The sequence below is a fragment of the Lagenorhynchus albirostris genome, chromosome 10, assembly GCF_949774975.1.
Source record: "Lagenorhynchus albirostris chromosome 10, mLagAlb1.1, whole genome shotgun sequence".
Taxonomy (NCBI): Eukaryota; Metazoa; Chordata; class Mammalia; order Artiodactyla; family Delphinidae; genus Lagenorhynchus; species Lagenorhynchus albirostris.
In genome coordinates, this window is record NC_083104.1 from 99,535,083 (window position 1) to 99,552,920 (window position 17,838).

General features: G+C 43.8%; 1 protein-coding gene and 1 long non-coding RNA gene across 2 annotated transcripts in view; one reads left to right on the forward strand and one right to left on the reverse strand.

Moving 5' to 3' along the window:
* Nucleotides 1-7,341, forward strand: part of CAGE1 (cancer antigen 1) — a 44,016-nt gene extending 36,675 nt beyond the window's left edge. The window contains exons 7-10 of the mRNA XM_060163733.1: nt 2,562-2,666; nt 3,246-3,331; nt 4,422-4,490; nt 7,226-7,341. Of these exons, the coding sequence (XP_060019716.1) occupies nt 2,562-2,666; nt 3,246-3,331; nt 4,422-4,490; nt 7,226-7,304 (339 nt within the window). The 3' untranslated portion in view covers nt 7,305-7,341. The remainder of the gene's footprint in view (nt 1-2,561; nt 2,667-3,245; nt 3,332-4,421; nt 4,491-7,225) is intronic.
* LOC132527739 (uncharacterized) overlaps nt 1-17,838 on the reverse strand; it is a 32,395-nt gene that overhangs the window by 14,289 nt on the left and 268 nt on the right. The window lies entirely within an intron of this gene.

Consider the following 17,838-nt stretch of genomic DNA (forward strand, 5'->3'; position numbering starts at 1 on the left):
TAAAAAACTAAAAATAGAACTACTATACGACCCAGCAATCTCACTACTGGGCATATACCCAGAGAAAACCATAATTCAAAAAGACACATGCACCCCAATGGTCATTGCAGCACTGTTTACAATAGCCAAGTCATGGAAGCAACCTAAATGCCCATTGACAGACGAATGGATAAAGAAGATGTGGTGCATGTATACAATGGAATATTACTCAGCCATAAAAAGTAACGAAATTGGGTCATTTGTAGAGACATGGATGGATCTAGAGACTGTCATACAGAGTGAAGTAAGTCAGAAAGAGAAAAACAAATATATATTAATGCATGTATGTGGAACCTAGAAAAATGGTACGGATGAACCAGTTTGCAGGGCAGAAATAGAAACACACATGTAGAGAACAAACATAGGGACAGCAAGGGGGGAAAGTGGCGCGGGGTGGTGGTGGTGGGATGAACTGGGAGTTTGGGATTGACATGTATACACTAATATGTATAAAATAGAAAACTAATAACCTGCTGTATAAAAAAATAAAAAATGATAAAAAAGAAAAAAGAAAAGAAAGAAGAAGGCGTGAGTTACTGATACATGTGCAGCTAGATGAATCTCAAAATAATTATGCTGACTGAAAAGAGCCAGATAAGAGTAAATACCCCTTGGTCCAGTTACATAAAATTCTAGAAAATACAGAGTAATCAGTCACGACAGAAAGCAGATGGGTGTTTGCCTGGGGCCGGCATAGAGTATGCGAGTGAGGGAAGGACAGACAGGCAGGAGGGAGGGGTATCTAGAGGCAAGAGGAAACTGTGGTGGCGGAGGGTGGGGGTGGGGCGGGTGGATATGTTCATTATGTTGATTGCGGTGATGGTTTCACAGTTGTATTCATAGATAAAAACATATCAAACTGTACACTTTATAAATATATGCAGTTTATTGTATGACAGTTATGCTCTTAAAATGGTTAAACCCTATACTCTTTAGCAGAAACTTAAAATTTTGGATTACTTTTCACTGTAATCCCCCAAACTGGCTTTTATGGAGCAATTCTTTTATCGCTAAAATAAACAATCTTTAAGAACTCCTTTACCCTTATTTCTTTAATCTGAGGCTAGCAAATTTTTAAAAATCAATCTGAGGGGGCTTCTCTGGTGGCGCAGTGGTTGAGAGTCCGCCTGCCGATGCAGGGGACACGGGTTCGTGCCCCGGTCCGGGAAGATACCACATGCCGCGGAGCGGCTGGGCCCGTGAGCCATGGCCGCTGAGCCTGCGCGTCCGGAGCCTGTGGTCCGCAGCGGGAGAGGCCACAACAGTGAGAGGCGCGCGTACGGCAAAAAAAAAAAAAAATCAATCTGAGGACTTAAAAGGGTTATTACTTTGATCTTGAAAGCCAGTAAAGAAATTCAAGATGTGCCATTAAGTCTGTAATTAAAAGAAACAACAACAACCAAACAAAAAACCAACAGAAGTGAGAAGGAATTCCATGTTGCTTCAGTAAGCTGTCATGAGGTATGTATGTAAAGCTGAGAGAGGAGCCCCACCCTCCAGGATGCCGTGAGGAGATGCAAAGGAATGGAATGGGAAAAGCCCAATGCTAATAGTTGATAAGTAGAGATTTTAGTCTTTTCTACTTCTAGACACGTCCTTTAAAAAATCTTTTAAATTCTCTTCACCTTGGGTCTGTTAAACTGAGGTGACATCTATACTCCCTACCTTAAATAATGTGTGTTGTCAGAGGACTGGGACCCCTGATTTGATATTGTCCCCATTAATATATTTATGTAAAGAGAAAGAACAAGAAAGCTGCTGTGTCTGCAGCAAATTTGTTTTGCCATTGCTTCCTCCAGGGTATCTCACTACAGACACGTAAGCATATGTAAATAAGAATATTTAAATAAGCAGTAGAAGACTGATGGCCATTATTATCATTGTTATTTAACAGGAACATTTCTGTCCTTTTCTACAATTGCTTTGAAAATTAAGGTAACTGTTCAGGGACTTGTGAATACCTTTTCCTGATAATTAATCCTAGATGTCACTTTTAGAAATACAGTTTTTAAATTGTTAAAAATTTTTTTGCAAATAAAAATTGGACCATAAGTCAGAATGTGAAATACATTGAGCAGAACCTTAAAAAAAAAACACCTCTCATTTATGGATATTTGAGAATATTTATCAAACCTGAAAATGCATCATCAAGCCCAACATCAGTGCTTTGCTTCAGAGAGAATCAAATATGTCTACATTGTTTATATCTGGAAAGAAGGTAATGAAAATTTGGGGCTAGTAAGTATTTGTATTCACTAACAGGCGTTTAATTATTTGCAAAGCTGTTTCATGGTATTAAATTGTAGAAAAGCTGAAACATTGTTTTAATTTCTGCTCATCAGTTCTAAGTGCAATCAAACTAGGACCTGGTTCATAGCATCTCTTGATTCACCTATGGTACAAATTAGGTTAAGAGAATATTGGGATAAAGTATAGCTCACTGTTCTGATTTGTTCTTAGCATCCACACGTGGTTTCCATGGAAGTTTCCAGGTTAGTATTTTTACCGGTGTTTCTCCATAGATTGCAAAATTGGGAAATCTTCTAGAGTTAAAAGAAGACCACCGCAACAGACTCATTGAAGAAAATGACAAGTATCAAAGACATTTAGGCAACTTAATAAATAAGGTACAAATTTTCTTACATAAATATTTGTCTTTTTAAAACGGTGAAATATTAAAACGGTAGAATTTTGGTGCTAAAAAGGATCTGAGGGATGATGTAATACATTTGTATTGATTCCTTGCACTTCATAATGACCTTCCATTAGCCTTTTAGCTGAAAGCTAGCAAAGCACATTGTGTGTATCTGTCCTTGTGCTGTCAGCATTTTCAGGTCTTAGTATTGCTACTTCATTTTGAGGGTCACTCTAAATCTTGCCAACATAGTGTTATAGTTTACCTTTTAAAAACCGCATTAACTGTAACCAAGTGGGCTGTAACCCTGGGTTGGTACATACGCTACATGTGTGGGTCATAGCTGACTTGCTACAGTTGTCCGTTTGTTGACACTTCACTTTTTCTGCATGATGAACAGGCACATTACAATTCTATTTGTGTTCATATTCCTGATTTCAAAATGTAAGGAAGATGTTCTGCCTATTGTAAAACTTTCATTCATGGGAGTCATATAATTGAACTTGTACAGATTCTTAAAAAGCAAAATTAAATAAGTATCCTAGAATTTATCACAGAATAATTGTTTTAGCTAATGTTTTTCAAGGTTACATCATGCGAAGAAGTTATCGAATGTGCTGACCGAAGGCTCATGATACCGAACTCCCAGATTGCACAGTAAGTTGAAAACACTTAATTTTTTTAACTTTGTAAACGTTTGCTGATATTTCGCTCTCTGGCTTGCAAAGTTCATTTTTCAGACTCCTAGAAAGAGGAAAATGTGCTGTTTTGTAAGTCAAGACCATTCATTCTTCAATGATATGTTTAGTGTGCCGAATGTCTGGACTACTTGAACAACCAGAATTTCATCTTCCTTTCTCAGAACTCCCTTTGACTTGGGGGGAGGGGGGCGAGGTTAAGAAATTACAGAGGGCATCCCTAGTGGCGCAGTGGTTGAGAGTCCGCCTGCCGATGCAGGGGATACAGGTTCGTGCCCTGGTCCGGGAAGATCCCACATGCTGTGGAGCGGCTGGGCCCGTGAGCCATGGCCGCTGGGCCTGCGCGTCCAGAGCCTGTGCTCCGCAACGGGAGAGGCCACAACAGTGAGAGGCCCGCGTACCGCAAAAAAAAAAAAAAAGAAATTACAAAGAAACATCCAAGAATTTTAGAGGATATTTCCATAGTATTCAAGTAAAGTAACATTGCTGTGCTTAGAATTTATTCACAAAAGTTTTTGAATGCACCCCCAAATGAATCATATCAAGTACCAAATAAACTTTCTCATTAGAATGAGATTCAGGAACTGCCCTGGTGACGCAGTGGTTAAGGATCTGCCTGCCAATGCAGGGGACACGAGTTCGATCACTGGTCCGGGAAGATCCCACATGCCGCAGAGCAACTAAGCCCATGTGCCACAACTAGTGAGCCTACGCTCTAGAGCCCGTGAGTCACAACTACTGAGCCCGCATGCTGCAACTACTGAAGCTCGTGGGATTAGAGCCCATGCTCCGCAACAAGAGAAGCCACTGCAACTAGAGAAAGCCCGCGCACGGCAGCGAAGACCCAACGCAGACAAAAAAATAATAATAATAATAATTTGGGTTGCTTGGAAAGAATTCCAGATTCCCATAAAGCAAGATGGATGGATGATGTATAGAGAACTAGACCACCATGAAATTTATCTACTCAAATCCTCCAATAAAACTAGCAAAATGTTAGCCTAGAAAAGTTCATTTTAGTCATAAAATTCAGTTGTTTCTTCTTTCAGTTTAGAAGAGAGAAATAAACATTTGGAAGATTTAATTAGAAGGCCCAGAGAGAGCATCAGAAAACCAAGGTAAGTTGTTTCTTTTTCTAAATAATAATGTCTTTAACTTTAGAATATATGCATAATAATGTTATACATTTAAAAAAAAAACCTTTTCCTTATCTCAGTTTAAAATAAATTATATAAAAGTGCTTGGTATTTTGCCTAGCATAAAATAGTTTCTTTGATAGATGCTTTTTGTAGGACCTGAATGGGAAAGCCTGGTTACCTGCTCTCATGGAACTTATGATTATCTCTAAGAAAAATACTATACAGATTATGAGCTAAGATTTTGTCTACAATAAAACAGCTTACCCTGATGTAAATATATAGCAGACCAGATCTTATGATCAGATTTTCTTACACTAATGTGAAATCTTATAATCCGTTATTTTAGAAGACTCTCAACTCTCAGTATTTGATGCTACAAGATATATGCACAAACCCTATGGAGTTGGTTCAGACCATAGTAGGATGTTAAAGTGGGACTCTTCCTGAGCTACTTCTTAAGATGCTAATTAAATATTTATCAATTCCCAAAACGAGAGTGAGTTTGCCCGATGTGCAGAGGTTCTGAGGGAAATTTCAAAGAATCTTTTTCATGACCCATATCCCTTGACCAGATCCAGTATATGAAACGTCTGGAGTGTGGGGAAAATTGCAGAAGAGATTTCTTTGACTCTGTCGTGTCATGAGCTCCCGTCACCCCCAAGTCATTCTACCTCTTTTACCTAAAGCCTTGTTAGGGGGTCTCTGGGAGATCACCTAAAGAACTTTGAAATGTGTTTCCTAAACACATTTAGGAAAGGGAGGATCAGTGACGGAGAAAATTAAAGCAAGGTGTGGCAGGCAGCACGACACAGGGGCTGAGTTGGGTGGCCTGTTCTCCCTGATTGTCGTCAGGACAAAGAATGTATGTGACAGTTTCTTAAGAACCGCGCAGGTGAGATCTGAGTCATCTTGGGCTTGGCTGAAGGCTGCCTTGTGGGATGCCAGCAGCAAGAAGGGGAAAGGGAGCAGCACATTCTTAGGGGCTGGTGCAGCAGTATCAGATGACCACCGGAAGAGAGGTGCCTCAGCCTGGGCCCAGGGAACTGTAGGGCAGGGGTCCCTGGCAGCGGCAAGCTCCAGAGAAGGAATCAGCCAACCCCGGAGACTGTGAAGCCACCCAGCCAAGTACAAATGTCTTATTGCTTTACTTCTCCTCCCTCCTTCTGCAAAGGGAGGAGGTGGGGAGTGAAGAGGGTGCAGAAATTGACCTTCAGGGGCAGGTGGTGTCCACCAACTACAAGCCGTAGCTTAGGGAGAGGGATGAGTTCTCCTGAGTGAAGATTAAAGGATCGATTCATATTTAAGACTGGGCATCGAACTGAGCTGTGCTTAATTCTTCACAGTGAGAAGGAACATGACAAGGAGCAAGGTTGGTTGAGTTTCATCTTCCTCGGTTTGGTTGCCAGCTGGCAGAATTACCTTAGAGCAAAAAGAATCACTGGGCCTGCTGCATATTCAGCCAACAGCAAAGGGGAAGAGCTCCCCTGAGTGAAAAAAGGCTCAAGTAGGGACTTCCCTGGCTGTCCACTGCAGAGCTCCCACTGCAGGGTGTGTGGGTTTGGTCCCTGGTTGGGGAACTAAGATCCCGCATGCCAGGGATCCCACGTGCCATGTGGTGTGGCCAAAAAAAACACCCCCAAAAATAAAAAAAAAGGCTAAAGTGGGGAGCAGACATGAAAGTTGCATTTTCATTATATCGTGGGTCATGTTTGTTCCGAATACCATTTGCACATAGAACTATGTTTTGAAAATCAAAAGCCTTTAGAAGGTTTACACTATTATTTGCAAAGTGATAGTTTAACTATGATTCTCTCCCTAATATGAAAGAGTTTGATCTGATGCCTGGCATATTACGGATGCTCAGTAATCGCTAGTTTAAACTGAATGTGAATCTTCTCTGAGTTGATGAAAGAAACTGTGGAATATTTTTTTCTGGAATTATTTTACAATAAGAAAATTTGCTTCTAAATTCACACATTTTACTAGTTCAGATATTTGTTTACTTATACTTGGCCTATCTTCACAGTAGATTTGAGGCCCGTTTATATAGATTTAGAGTGGCCTTGAAGCAAAGGTGTGAGGTGGAGTGGAAGAGCTCTCAGGCCCTTTCTAGCTGAGAAGACCGTTTCTTAGAGAACTTCAGGCTTGCGTCAGCCTTCAGCCCCGCACCATCCATGAGCCTCCCCTTGACCGCTGGGCCTCAGTCAATTCAGCATGCAAACACTCTTTAGACCACCTCCGCATCGTCTCAGAATTCTGGTGCTGCTTTTGCCAGTTGTCTTCAGAAGTGGAAACAGTGAGAAATAGGGAGAGAAAAGTGAGTACTTTAATAGTCTCATGTCTTGTTTGGGCCTCTAGTTCCTTTTTTTGGTCCTCTCGTTCTTTATCACTTCAAGGAGATTCATTAGGTTTTCAAGTCATAGCCAGCCTCTTATCCTAAGTAAATCTAGGAAAATGTTAAAACGTAACAAGGCTGAGGCTCAGTATTTTTATTTAATTGCAGTTGAGAATGATCCGTATTCTACATACTGAGAAGCTTTATCTTAATCTTTTAGGGTCTCTTAGTTCTGTCGCAAATGACAATTTCTCTTTGAAAAGTGAGGAGAAGAAAATTTTAAGTAATGGCATCCTTGTTCACTATGTTGCTATTTTAGTCCTCACCCCCCCCCCAGTTGTTTGTTTGTTTTACATTATTCTCCTTCTGTTTCCTGCAGACTGAGAAGGCATCCGAAGCCCGTGACCGTGGTAGATCATACTGATGATCATTATAAAGAATGCTGTATTCCCATGTAATTGTCAAATTACACAAAATTAAAGATGAGTTCCTAAAGTTATGCTTCAGTCATGTTCAGCTTAGCTTTCCCCTCTGCCCTCAGATGAGGGCCTCTTTTGCCTCTGATTGTAGTTGGTTCTGTAATCGGGAGCCTTAATTTCATCCCCACAGCTCCTGCTTCATGTCAAGGCCTCATCGTTTTCATCTGGCCTGTCACAGTCATCTCCTTACTCGTGGCTCTGCCCCCAGTTCTGCTCCACCCTCCACAGAGTAGACAGAGTGACTGTTCAGAAACAAAATCTGGTTATACTCCCCCCCTACGTGAGACCCTTCAGTGCTTCCCAGTTGCATTCAGAATCAAATGCAACTCCTCAGCTGGCATCCAGGTCCTCTGTGGTCTAGCCCTTGCCTTCCTATACAGGCTTCTCGGTCACTGCTTCCTCCTCATCATACACCCCAACCACATCTAACACTTGCAATGTTTTGCACGTGCCGTGTTACCTTTGTGCCTGCTGGCTACTGCCCGGGTAGCTCCCCCACCTGGAATGCTCGCTCTCAAGTCCTTTTCTCCCCGTTACTTCAGTTCCCGCCTCACAGACATCTGCCAGCTGGAGCTCCGTCTGCTCCACGAAGCCTTTCCCACGCGGGTGGAGCTGACTTGCTTCCTCCCATGTGTCCTCATTGTACCCTCTGATAAAATAGCACCTGTGGTATGTCATTACAGTTCTCTGCTTGCACGTCCCCTGACCTCACTAGAACTCTTCTAGTGCAGGAATTCTCATATTCATTTTGGCATGCCCCAAGCACCTATCCCATAATCGGTACTAGATAGGAGTCAAATATTAGACAGACTCGGGACCCAGGCCCAATGCTATCCTTGCTGGAGTAATTCCTAGTAGAAGGTACACCTGCTGCCGCCCTGTCCCACGCCAGGCCATGGGTATGGGTTCACGAATACCATGGCCCATTTGTGACACAGCTTTGCAGAAGAGGGGGTACAGTCAAAGGGCCTGTCTCTATCTGTCCCACTGAGACCCAGCTGTTGTAATAGTTGAGTTATGAGGACACCTTAATACTACCAATTCTTAGTTATGCTGTGCTGCTGAGTCACTTCATGAATTGTTCAGATCCTTGCTTCTGTTCCTTCTTCTCCATTCTGCCAGCTGGCAACCAAACCAAGGAAGACGAAACTCAACCAACCTTGCTCCTTGTCATGTTCCTTAATAGGAAAAAGGTTGAAACAAACAACAATATTGATTAAAATATAGTATTAGTATTATCCGTGGAGTTTATCTGTAGGTTTTCCTTGTGCCCCTTTTCCATATGTAGTCGAGAACTCGCTGCTTATGGAATAGGAATTCCATATGTAATCAAGAGTCAACTCTTCTGTTCCTGAATGTCTTTCCTGAAAACTGAAGAAACAATTTTTTCCTTTCATTTTTATATGCCAGACATCTTAGAAGGAAATAGAAATGATTTAGATTAAACAGGACTGAAGATTAACAATTAATCATTTTTGTTAACCACTCCAGGAGCAGAGTCATTACTAAGTATAGCACCCGGATCCGTCCATACAAGTGATGCGTTAAAAGCTGTGTAAGTGGTGAAATTTTACATTCCAAAAAATGTGATTACTATTCTTCTAATTTCTTCCTGTGAACAATCAGACATATTCTAACATAACATAAACAAGTGAATGCAGTGGCTTCTTTTCCAAATATCTGTCGATTTTCATTCTCACAGAATACCACTCTTGTATTGCCAGGCCTTTAGTAACATATGAAAATTTCCTGTGTCTCACCCCAACTCTTTTTTCCTCTCTGGGCAGGCAGGCTCTTCCTACTACCAACCAAATTTAAAAAGACACTAACACTGAAATCCCTTGGAATTAAAACCCAGGTGAAAGGAGGTTTTGCCCTTATAACTTCTACCTTAACGTAGTTTTGAGGAATTAGTTCTGAGTTTAAACAAAGGAACCAGAGATAGCTAATTTTGTAAGATGTATCAGAAAAATGAATGTACATAACATATTGTCCTTTTGATAAATCCCAGAGCCAGGATGAAAGTATAATTATTGAATCAAGATATACCTTGAATGGAAGGGAAGAAATTATTCTATCTCACTGAAATTAGTTTTGCACTTAAATTAGTCAGGTAAGTGCAAGAGGGAAATATTGGAGAATCTATATCTGGCCCCAAAGGAAGTGCTGAATAAGTAAAAGCTATTACTATTGATGTTATTTTTGTTGAGGAATTCTATAAGATACATTTTATTATGAATTTTGAAGCAAAATTTGTTAATTTCTCAAATTCAAAAAGTTGCGATACAGTTTAAGAAAAACCATGAGAAATGCACAGTAAGTTGCAGCTATAATAGTGTTTCATTTGAAAAATTAAGCCCTGAGAGCTTTGGAAGTGATTCAGGTTTTAAAAAGAGACATTATTATTAGTTTCATGGAATTCTCTAGGGAAAGTTAAGATATGATAGGAGAAAGACAAACATTAAGATGGTTAATGCGGGGGGAATTCCCTGGTGTTCCAGTTGTTAAAAATCCACCGTCCAATGCAGGGGACGCGGGTTCGATCCCTGCTTGGGGAACTAAGATCCTACATGCCGCGGGGCAACTAAGCCTACGCGCCACAACTAGAGAGAAGCCCGCGTACCACAATGAAGAGTCCGTGTCCCGCAACGAAGGATCCCACATACCGCAATGAAGATCCTGCGTGCTGTATCTAAGACCTGACACAGCCCCCACGCCAGAAACAAACAAACAAAAAAGATGGATAATGCAGCGTCTGGAATCTGCACACGAACATGGTGAAATCGTTGGACTGGAAGGATTAACACAGTTTGTCCACAAGCAGGGCTGTGTGCATAAGTGCTACATTTGCCATGTGCGCTATTAGACATTTATGATCTTTTACCTACAAGTTGTCTCACAGTGAACGTACCTCCTTTGGCCCACAGCTCAAGGATGCAGCATCTAAGTCAGTGCTTCTTGGAATAAACATTTAGTGACGTTCAATAAGCCATGTGACAGCCTCTGTGTTATAGGCCAAAGGTACAATGAAAAACCAGGCAGAGATCACCAAGGACCATGTAATCTGCGGGGGATATAGATAAGAGACTCTTTCCTAGATTGATGCATGGGTCTAACTGTCGGGGGTGCTCTAGAAGCATAGACGAAATGGCCCTGGACTAGGGGAGAAAACCTCAGGGCAGATTTACAGAAATAATGACACCTGAGCCAGATCTTCATCACTGACTAGGTGTTCCCCGGGTAGATAGAAGGGGAAGCTCTTCCCACACAGCACAGAGGCCTGAGGTATCCTGTGATACTCCCTGAACCACAAGTAAAATCTAAAACCCATGTTCTTCACATGGCGGGAGATGAAGGTGATCGTGAATTGTCTCATGTGCTTTGTGATAGAAGTGCGAACTTTGTCCTGAGAAGCTCTGAAGGCTTTTAAGTGGAGAAATGATGGGGTCCATTATGCATTTTGAGGGAATTCCCTGGCAGTCCGGCGGTTAGGATTCCAAGTTTTCACTGCCAGGGGCCTGGGTTCCATCCCTGGTCAGAGAACTGAGATCCTGCAAGCCACGTGGCCAAAAAAAAAAAAAATTATGGGACTTCCCTGGTAGCGCAATGGTTGAGAATCTGCCTGCCAACGCAGGGGACACGGGTTCGAGCCCTGGTCCGGGAAGATCCTACATGCCGCGGAGCAACTAAGCCTGTGCGCCACAACTACTGAGCCCATGTGTCACACCTACTGAAGCCCACGCACCTAGAGCCCGTGCTCCACAACGAGAAGCCACCACAATGAGAAGCCTACACACCACAATGAAGAGTAGCCCCCGCTCGCCGCAACTAGAGAAAGCCCGCGTGCAGCAACGAAGGCCCAACGCAGCCAAAATAAATAAATAAAATTTTTAAAATTATGCGTCTTGAAAGATCACCCTAATAGTGATATAAAGGGTAGGTTGATGGTGGGTGATGCTAGAATCAAAAGTACCAGATAAGATACTGCTACAGTGCTCCATGCAAGAAAAACCGAGGCCAGAAACTAAAATAGTGACAGAGGAAATAATGAGGAAGTTATGGATGCACAGTGATTTCAAAGGCAAAGTGAAAAGGACAGGTAACTGTTAGCTATGGGAGTGAAGGGCAAGGAGTCTGGGAGTGAAGGGGGAGAGGTCTAGGAAGCCTGGCACGGGTCTGGGTGGTCGTCTTCACAGAGGTAGAGAACACAGGAGGGACCACTAGTTTGCAGGAAAGATAGGATGAGGGTGAGGTTGCTGTGAAACACCCGGGACATACTTAATAAGCAGTTAAATATATGCTGAGAAGGATCCAGTAGTCAGGGAGGTTCTGAAGACGAGGAGAGAAGGGTCATTGATGACCGAGGTCTCAGAGGCGGAAAGAGGGCCTCGGGTCCCCAGAACAGCGTAGGCTCAGACACCCCTCCCTCTGAGACTGGAGGTTAGGAAGGCAGCTCTGAGCTGTGCACGGTGTTGGAGACCCCGGCGGAAAGCTTGGCCCTCTTCCTGCAGGAGGAGGCTGGCGTGGCGGGAGAGGCGAGGGTCTGAAATAGCTGCAGCCCCTGCTCTCAGGGAGCAGAGCGTGGGCTCTTGCCACGGGGTACTAGGAGGAGGTGCAGTTTCCTCTCCACCTCACCGTTCCTCTATTTTTATCCACTTTCTTCTCCTCCCGCCTTGTTCCTTGTTTCCCTGACTATGACCCATTGCATCTTCTTGAGGACTTGCTCCATTGATCATTCTTACTCTCTCACACCTTTAATTTACAACTCTTCGTTGAATTCTTACCCTAGCCTTAAAAAAATCCTTCCTGCAACCCTCTTTTCCTCTAAAGCTATCATGTCTTATCTTAACCAAGTCTTTATTGAATTTGTTACAATATCACTTCTGTTTTAAGTTTTGGTTTTATGGCCCGGAGTCTTGTGGGATCTTAGCTCCCCGACCAGGGATCCAACCGGCACCCACTGCCCTGGAAGGTGAGTCCCAACCACTGAACCGCCAGGGAAGTCCTGTGATTCATAGTGTTTCTGATAAATATTTTTCAATATTGCTGGTCTCAACTTGCTGCTCTCATTTTTAAAGGCTGCATGATATTTCATTATATATAATTGAAATAACTTATTGACTTATATTTTGTGGACAGGGTTTCCAGTTCTTACTGGTAGCCCAGAAGTCACTGCCTTACATGCTTTGGCCCCAAATTACGTGCATTTGCCTTTGCCCACGTGGTTTCCTTGTCCTAGAATGCCCTTTCCTGCCCCAACTAAACTCTCTTCTCCACCTCCACCACCGAGCTCCTCATATTTGAAACATGTGCATCTTCCAAGGCTTAATCGAAATGTCACCTTCATCCTTATCTGAAAGTAATACGTATCTCCTCTATCTGTGGCTTTCTAAGGGTTCTTAGCACGTTCTTCCCTAAATTATAGCTCGTGGGTGATATCAGGCCGCAGCACAAAGAGCACTCGACACAGAATCATAAGACTTAGGTTCCAGGGCTTCCCTGGTGGTTCAGTGGTTGAGTCCACCTGACAAAGCAGGGGACACGGGTGTGAGCCCTGGTCCGGGAAGATCCCACATGCCACGGAGCGACTGGGCCTATGCACCACAACAACAGAGCCTGCGCTGTAGAGCCCGCGCGCCACAACTACTGAGTCTGCGTGCTACAACTACTGAAGCCCATGTGCCACAACTACTGAAGCCCGTGTGCCTAGACCCCGTGCTCTGCAACAGAAGCAATTGCAATGAAAAGCCCGCGCACCGCAACGAAGAGTAGTCCCCGCTCCCCGCAACTAGAGAAAGCCCACGCACAGCAACGAAGACCCAACGCAGCAAAAAATAAAATTAAAAAAAAAATGACTTAGTTTCCAGGCTCCTCCATGCTAGCTGCTGTGAGAACTGAGTTCATTGTCACAGCATTTTAAGAAGGATTACAGGACTGCGCTTATATCAATGTCAAAACGTCAGTATTTTGTACATTATGTCTACAGTTAAAAGACTGTAACATTTGCCTGTGTAAATATAACTCTTGGGACGAGTGAGTGAGAGGTAAGCTGTGAAACTGGACAGGGGTCTTCCCGTATTTCGGAAGCGCAAGCTTGCAACAGCAACTAGAATACACGTTTAAGAAATCCTAGCGAGCACGCTATGGTGGAAGCTCGACGGTTCTGTAGCACAGTTGGGGATTCCTATAGGACCAAGGTCAAATATGTTACGAGAAGAGAATTTTCAAGATTTCACAGCACAGCTACCCCGCTGATGGGTTCTGCTTCAGTTTGGACTAGAGGAATTGAACATCCCTAATTGAAGACCTTGGCGCTGGAAGAATAGTGTTTCGGGAAACTCTGTTTTCTCCCTCCTGTGTTCCTACTCTCACTCCCCGGCCGCATTCACAACACCTCTGACGCGGGAGCGTGCTGGGTTTTCCCCCACAAGCTATTCTCTGCGACACCAGCTGGGGGTCCCACAATGTAACTCAGTCTGGACACTACCTGAAGGTAGCATCAGATCCCACAAGACTGCTCCCGCCCACTTCAGATGCCAATGGCAAGTCCTGGTCGTCACCTGTGCCTCTAATAGATCAGCTGTAAATCAGAGGCTCCCATGACCCCTTCCTCCGAGTCCATTAATTTGCTAGAGCAGCTCACAGAGCTCAGGGAAACACAGACATTTAACAGTTTATTAAAGGATACAGATGAACAGCCAGATAAAGAGAGACATAAGGCGAGGTCTGGGAGGGTCCTGAGGACAGGATCTTCTGTCCCCCTGGAGTTGGGGTGTGTCCCCCTTCCAGTACTTGGATTCTGTTCACCAACCTAGAAGCCCCCTGAATCCTGTACTTTGAGAATTTCTACGGAGGCTTCCTGACATCATCATGATTAAGCATTAACTTCATTTCCAGCCTCTCCACCCTCTCTGGAGAATGGAGGGTGGGGATGAAATTTCCTTCCAGTGAGGTGGAAGGAAAACCAGGAGAGTATGTTGTCCTCCAGCCTCGAGAAACAGGTGTTAAAAAAGGGGGTGGAGGGACTTCCCTGGTGGTCCAGGGGATAAGACTCCGTGCTCCCAATTCAAGGGGCCCAGGTTCGATCTCTGGTCAGGGAATTAAATCCCGCATGCACACCGCATGCTGCAACTAAGACCCGATGCAGCCAAAATAAATAAATAAATATTTTTAAAAAAAACTTTTAAAAGTGGGGAGGGAGGCTCAGATGAGGACTTTCGGATTCAGCAAGATGAGATGTTAGTGCAGTGGTGAAAATAACAGCCTAGTGGAATAAGCGGAGAAGAAAATCGAGAGGTGAGATAGGAAAGTTTTACTGTGTCTGAGGCAGACAAGCGAGGCTGTTGCTGAGGGTACCAGCGGCCACGGAGAATTTTTTTTTTTTTTTTACTTTTTGGCCGCACCGCCAAGCATGTGCGATCTTAGTTCCCCAAACAGAAATTGAACCCACGCCCCCTGCAGTGGGAGCGCTGAGTCTTAACTGCTGGACCGCCAGGGAAGTCCCAGAATTTTGTTTTTTAAGATGGGCAATATTACAGTATATTTGTATGTGGACGGGAGCGATGAATCGGAGTAGAAATTCATGAGGTAGAGGAGAGATGGCTATTTTCAAAATCACACGGTTTTGAGCAGGAGATGAGATCCAAACCACAAATGACGGCTGACCTTTGATAGGCCCATATAAGTTTTTTCTTGGAACAGGAAGGAGGGCAGAGCATGAGTGTACAGTTGGAGGAAAGCGGTGAATGTGATTTTGTCTGTTCTTTTCCGGGAAATACGAGCTGAGCAAGGGTGGGCAGGGGAGTCTGTGAGTCGTGAAGGAAGAGGACCAGGTTGGGGACAGTCTCCCCTCCCACACCCCCATAGTATTCCTTTTACATAAAGATCACAAAAGAATTTTTTACTTTCAGAAGTAAAGTACAAAAACCATAACTCTTTTTTTAGCCCTTGCTAGGTGAAAGAACACAGAAGTCTTTGCTGGCATATAATAAACACAACTTTTTTTTTTTGCTTGACAGTTTTTCATTTCTTATTAGGTTTACAAATGAAGTTAGATTGCAAATTTGTGGGGAAAGATGTAACTTATAACAAATTCAACAGATATTTTCTGAGTTACCACTGGTGTCAGGCGCTGTTCTATAACATTGACTAAAGGCACAAAGGTCCCTGAAGTGTGACAGACAGGAGATGTAATAAACTATATATTGTGTTAGAAGATAAAAAGTGCTATAAAAAAGAGAATAGAGAGTACAAGGGAGGGGCTGGGGGTTGTAATTTTAAACTGGGAATGAGGGTGAGCCTCATTGAGGAGGTGACTGTTGAGCAAAGGTTTAAGGACATGAGGAAGTTCCTTAGCTACTGGGTTACCTGAGGGAACACCCAGAACAAAAACTGGGGCTTAATAGACACATTTGCTAATGATGCTGAGGGAAATCTTAAGAAATTCAAGGAAAAGAAAGCTCTGCTCTTACAAATTCCAAGGAAGTAAAATGACAGAAGTGGAGAATCAAGTGTGGGTTTGCCTGAGCTGTAAGAATGAGAATAACCGGGATGTAGTATATTTCTGGAAAACACAGATCTACAAGGAGATAGATGCAGAGGTGAGAGAGAAAAAACATGGAGAGGGGCAGCAAGGGGGAGAGCTCTGGGTGGGCACCCAGGGAACGCTGCTCATTACAGGGAGAATGGAGATCACAGTAGTGCAGAGTTTGTGGGCACCAAGATCAGGGCTACCGCTTTTGATTTTTGTACTAATTGGACAGTCACACAGGTCTCTCCCTGTTTTCTGTTCGTACGTTTTCATTTTCACATCAGTCCCGTCCTGAACAAAGGCACACTTTGTTCCTGCTGCCCCTTTAGTGGCTGGCTGTCTAAAATTCAAGTCCCAAGTAAAATCTATTAGTAATCATTTAATAATAAAACTGGAGTGGAAGTCCCAGTTTAAGCCTAAACTGGATTATCCTCATATGTTCAGGCTCTATCTAAACATGTTCTGAGAACTGAAGAGACAGGCCTACTAGGAATCTCTTTAACATAAGGAATGAGGATCTTCTCTGCCAGAAACTAGCCCTCTGAAGGGAAGAGGGAGACAGCCCTGGTCCAGTGAAAGAGAGAAGAGGTGATTCTGAGTGTACAGCATGATTACATGTATATATCTCCTACTGCAGTCCACAGCAGATTCTTCCCGGTGCTGGGAGACAGCAGCAAGTTAAATAGTAGGACGTGTTTTTCAAAAAAACCCTGTCAGGCATCAGGAGCTCAGAGCAGGTCTGATTTGAAACTCATGGAAAAGAAAGTGCCTCAAAGTTGGGGAGGGAGAGTCTTCCCACGCCTGTAGAGAACTCAGCAAGGTTCAGCCACATCAAAGTGGTGTGCGCAGTCGTGATGTCTTTTCGCACAGAGTGGCAGCTTTGGTAGCCATGCGCAAGCGTGGAGGCAGCAGCTATAGTGGGAGGAGCCTTCTCAGGGAGCCCCTCCCCTTCTGCCAGGTGCGTTAGGAGGAGCAGCCCTGGCGGCACTGGTGGAGCGGAGCTGAATTGGTTCAGACCAGCACTGTCAGGTTTAGCAGACAGAATTAGATGGTGCCTGCAGCAGCCACAAGCTACCTTTCCAGGGGCCCCGGGGCAAGGAGGCCTTGAGCAGAGCCAGTGCAGGAGTAGAGCAGCAGAGGTCCTAGACCAGTGGAGCACGCAGTCTGGAATCAGACTGCCAGCTTCAAATCTTGCATCTGTCATAGACTAGCTTTTAAGCCTTGGGGAAGTTACAAAACTTTGTGTCTCAGTTTTCTTCCCAGTAAATAATACCCAGCTCATAAGGATTTTCAGAGATTAAATGACAGGGATTGGCAATAGTAAGCACACCATGTGTTAGCTTATTTGTTTCATCATTCGTATGACATCTCACGCTGGTCTAGCGCAACAGTACCTGGAATTCACATTGTTTAATTGCATGACATACCAGATTACTGGCAGCAACCCGAAATGCACACTAGATGAGAAGGAAAGTGTCCAGCCATTGCCGCCCCCATTCTGTGGTTCCTAAATACTTACTCTGTTCCAGGCCCTGTTCTAGGTGACTTATAACTCTGGAATGTCAGGTAAGAAGTTAAGAACTGTCACTGTTTAACTATGGGTGATGGTGTCTGCAGAGGGGGGACAAGAGTTTCCGCTGTATATTTTTTATGCTTTGGGTTTTTTTTTCTTTAACTGTTATATATATTCCAAAACATATGCTTGCTTTTCAGTGCCACACACTGGCAGTTCATGCTCTTTATAAGGCCACTATTTAAAATTACACGAAGACTTTATTGCGCCGGTCACCCGGCGGATCGTCATTCAAATAAAGTAACCACTAACGACGCTAATTAATTGTAAGGGAGGGACGGAGGGCGGGGCGAGCGGCAAACCGCAGGTCACCAGCCCGCGACTGTAACTGAGGCGGACTCTCGCGGGAATCTCAGAGGCCCTAGCAACCGGCCACGTGACTCCCGGGGCCGCCCAGCTTCCCCAGGCTC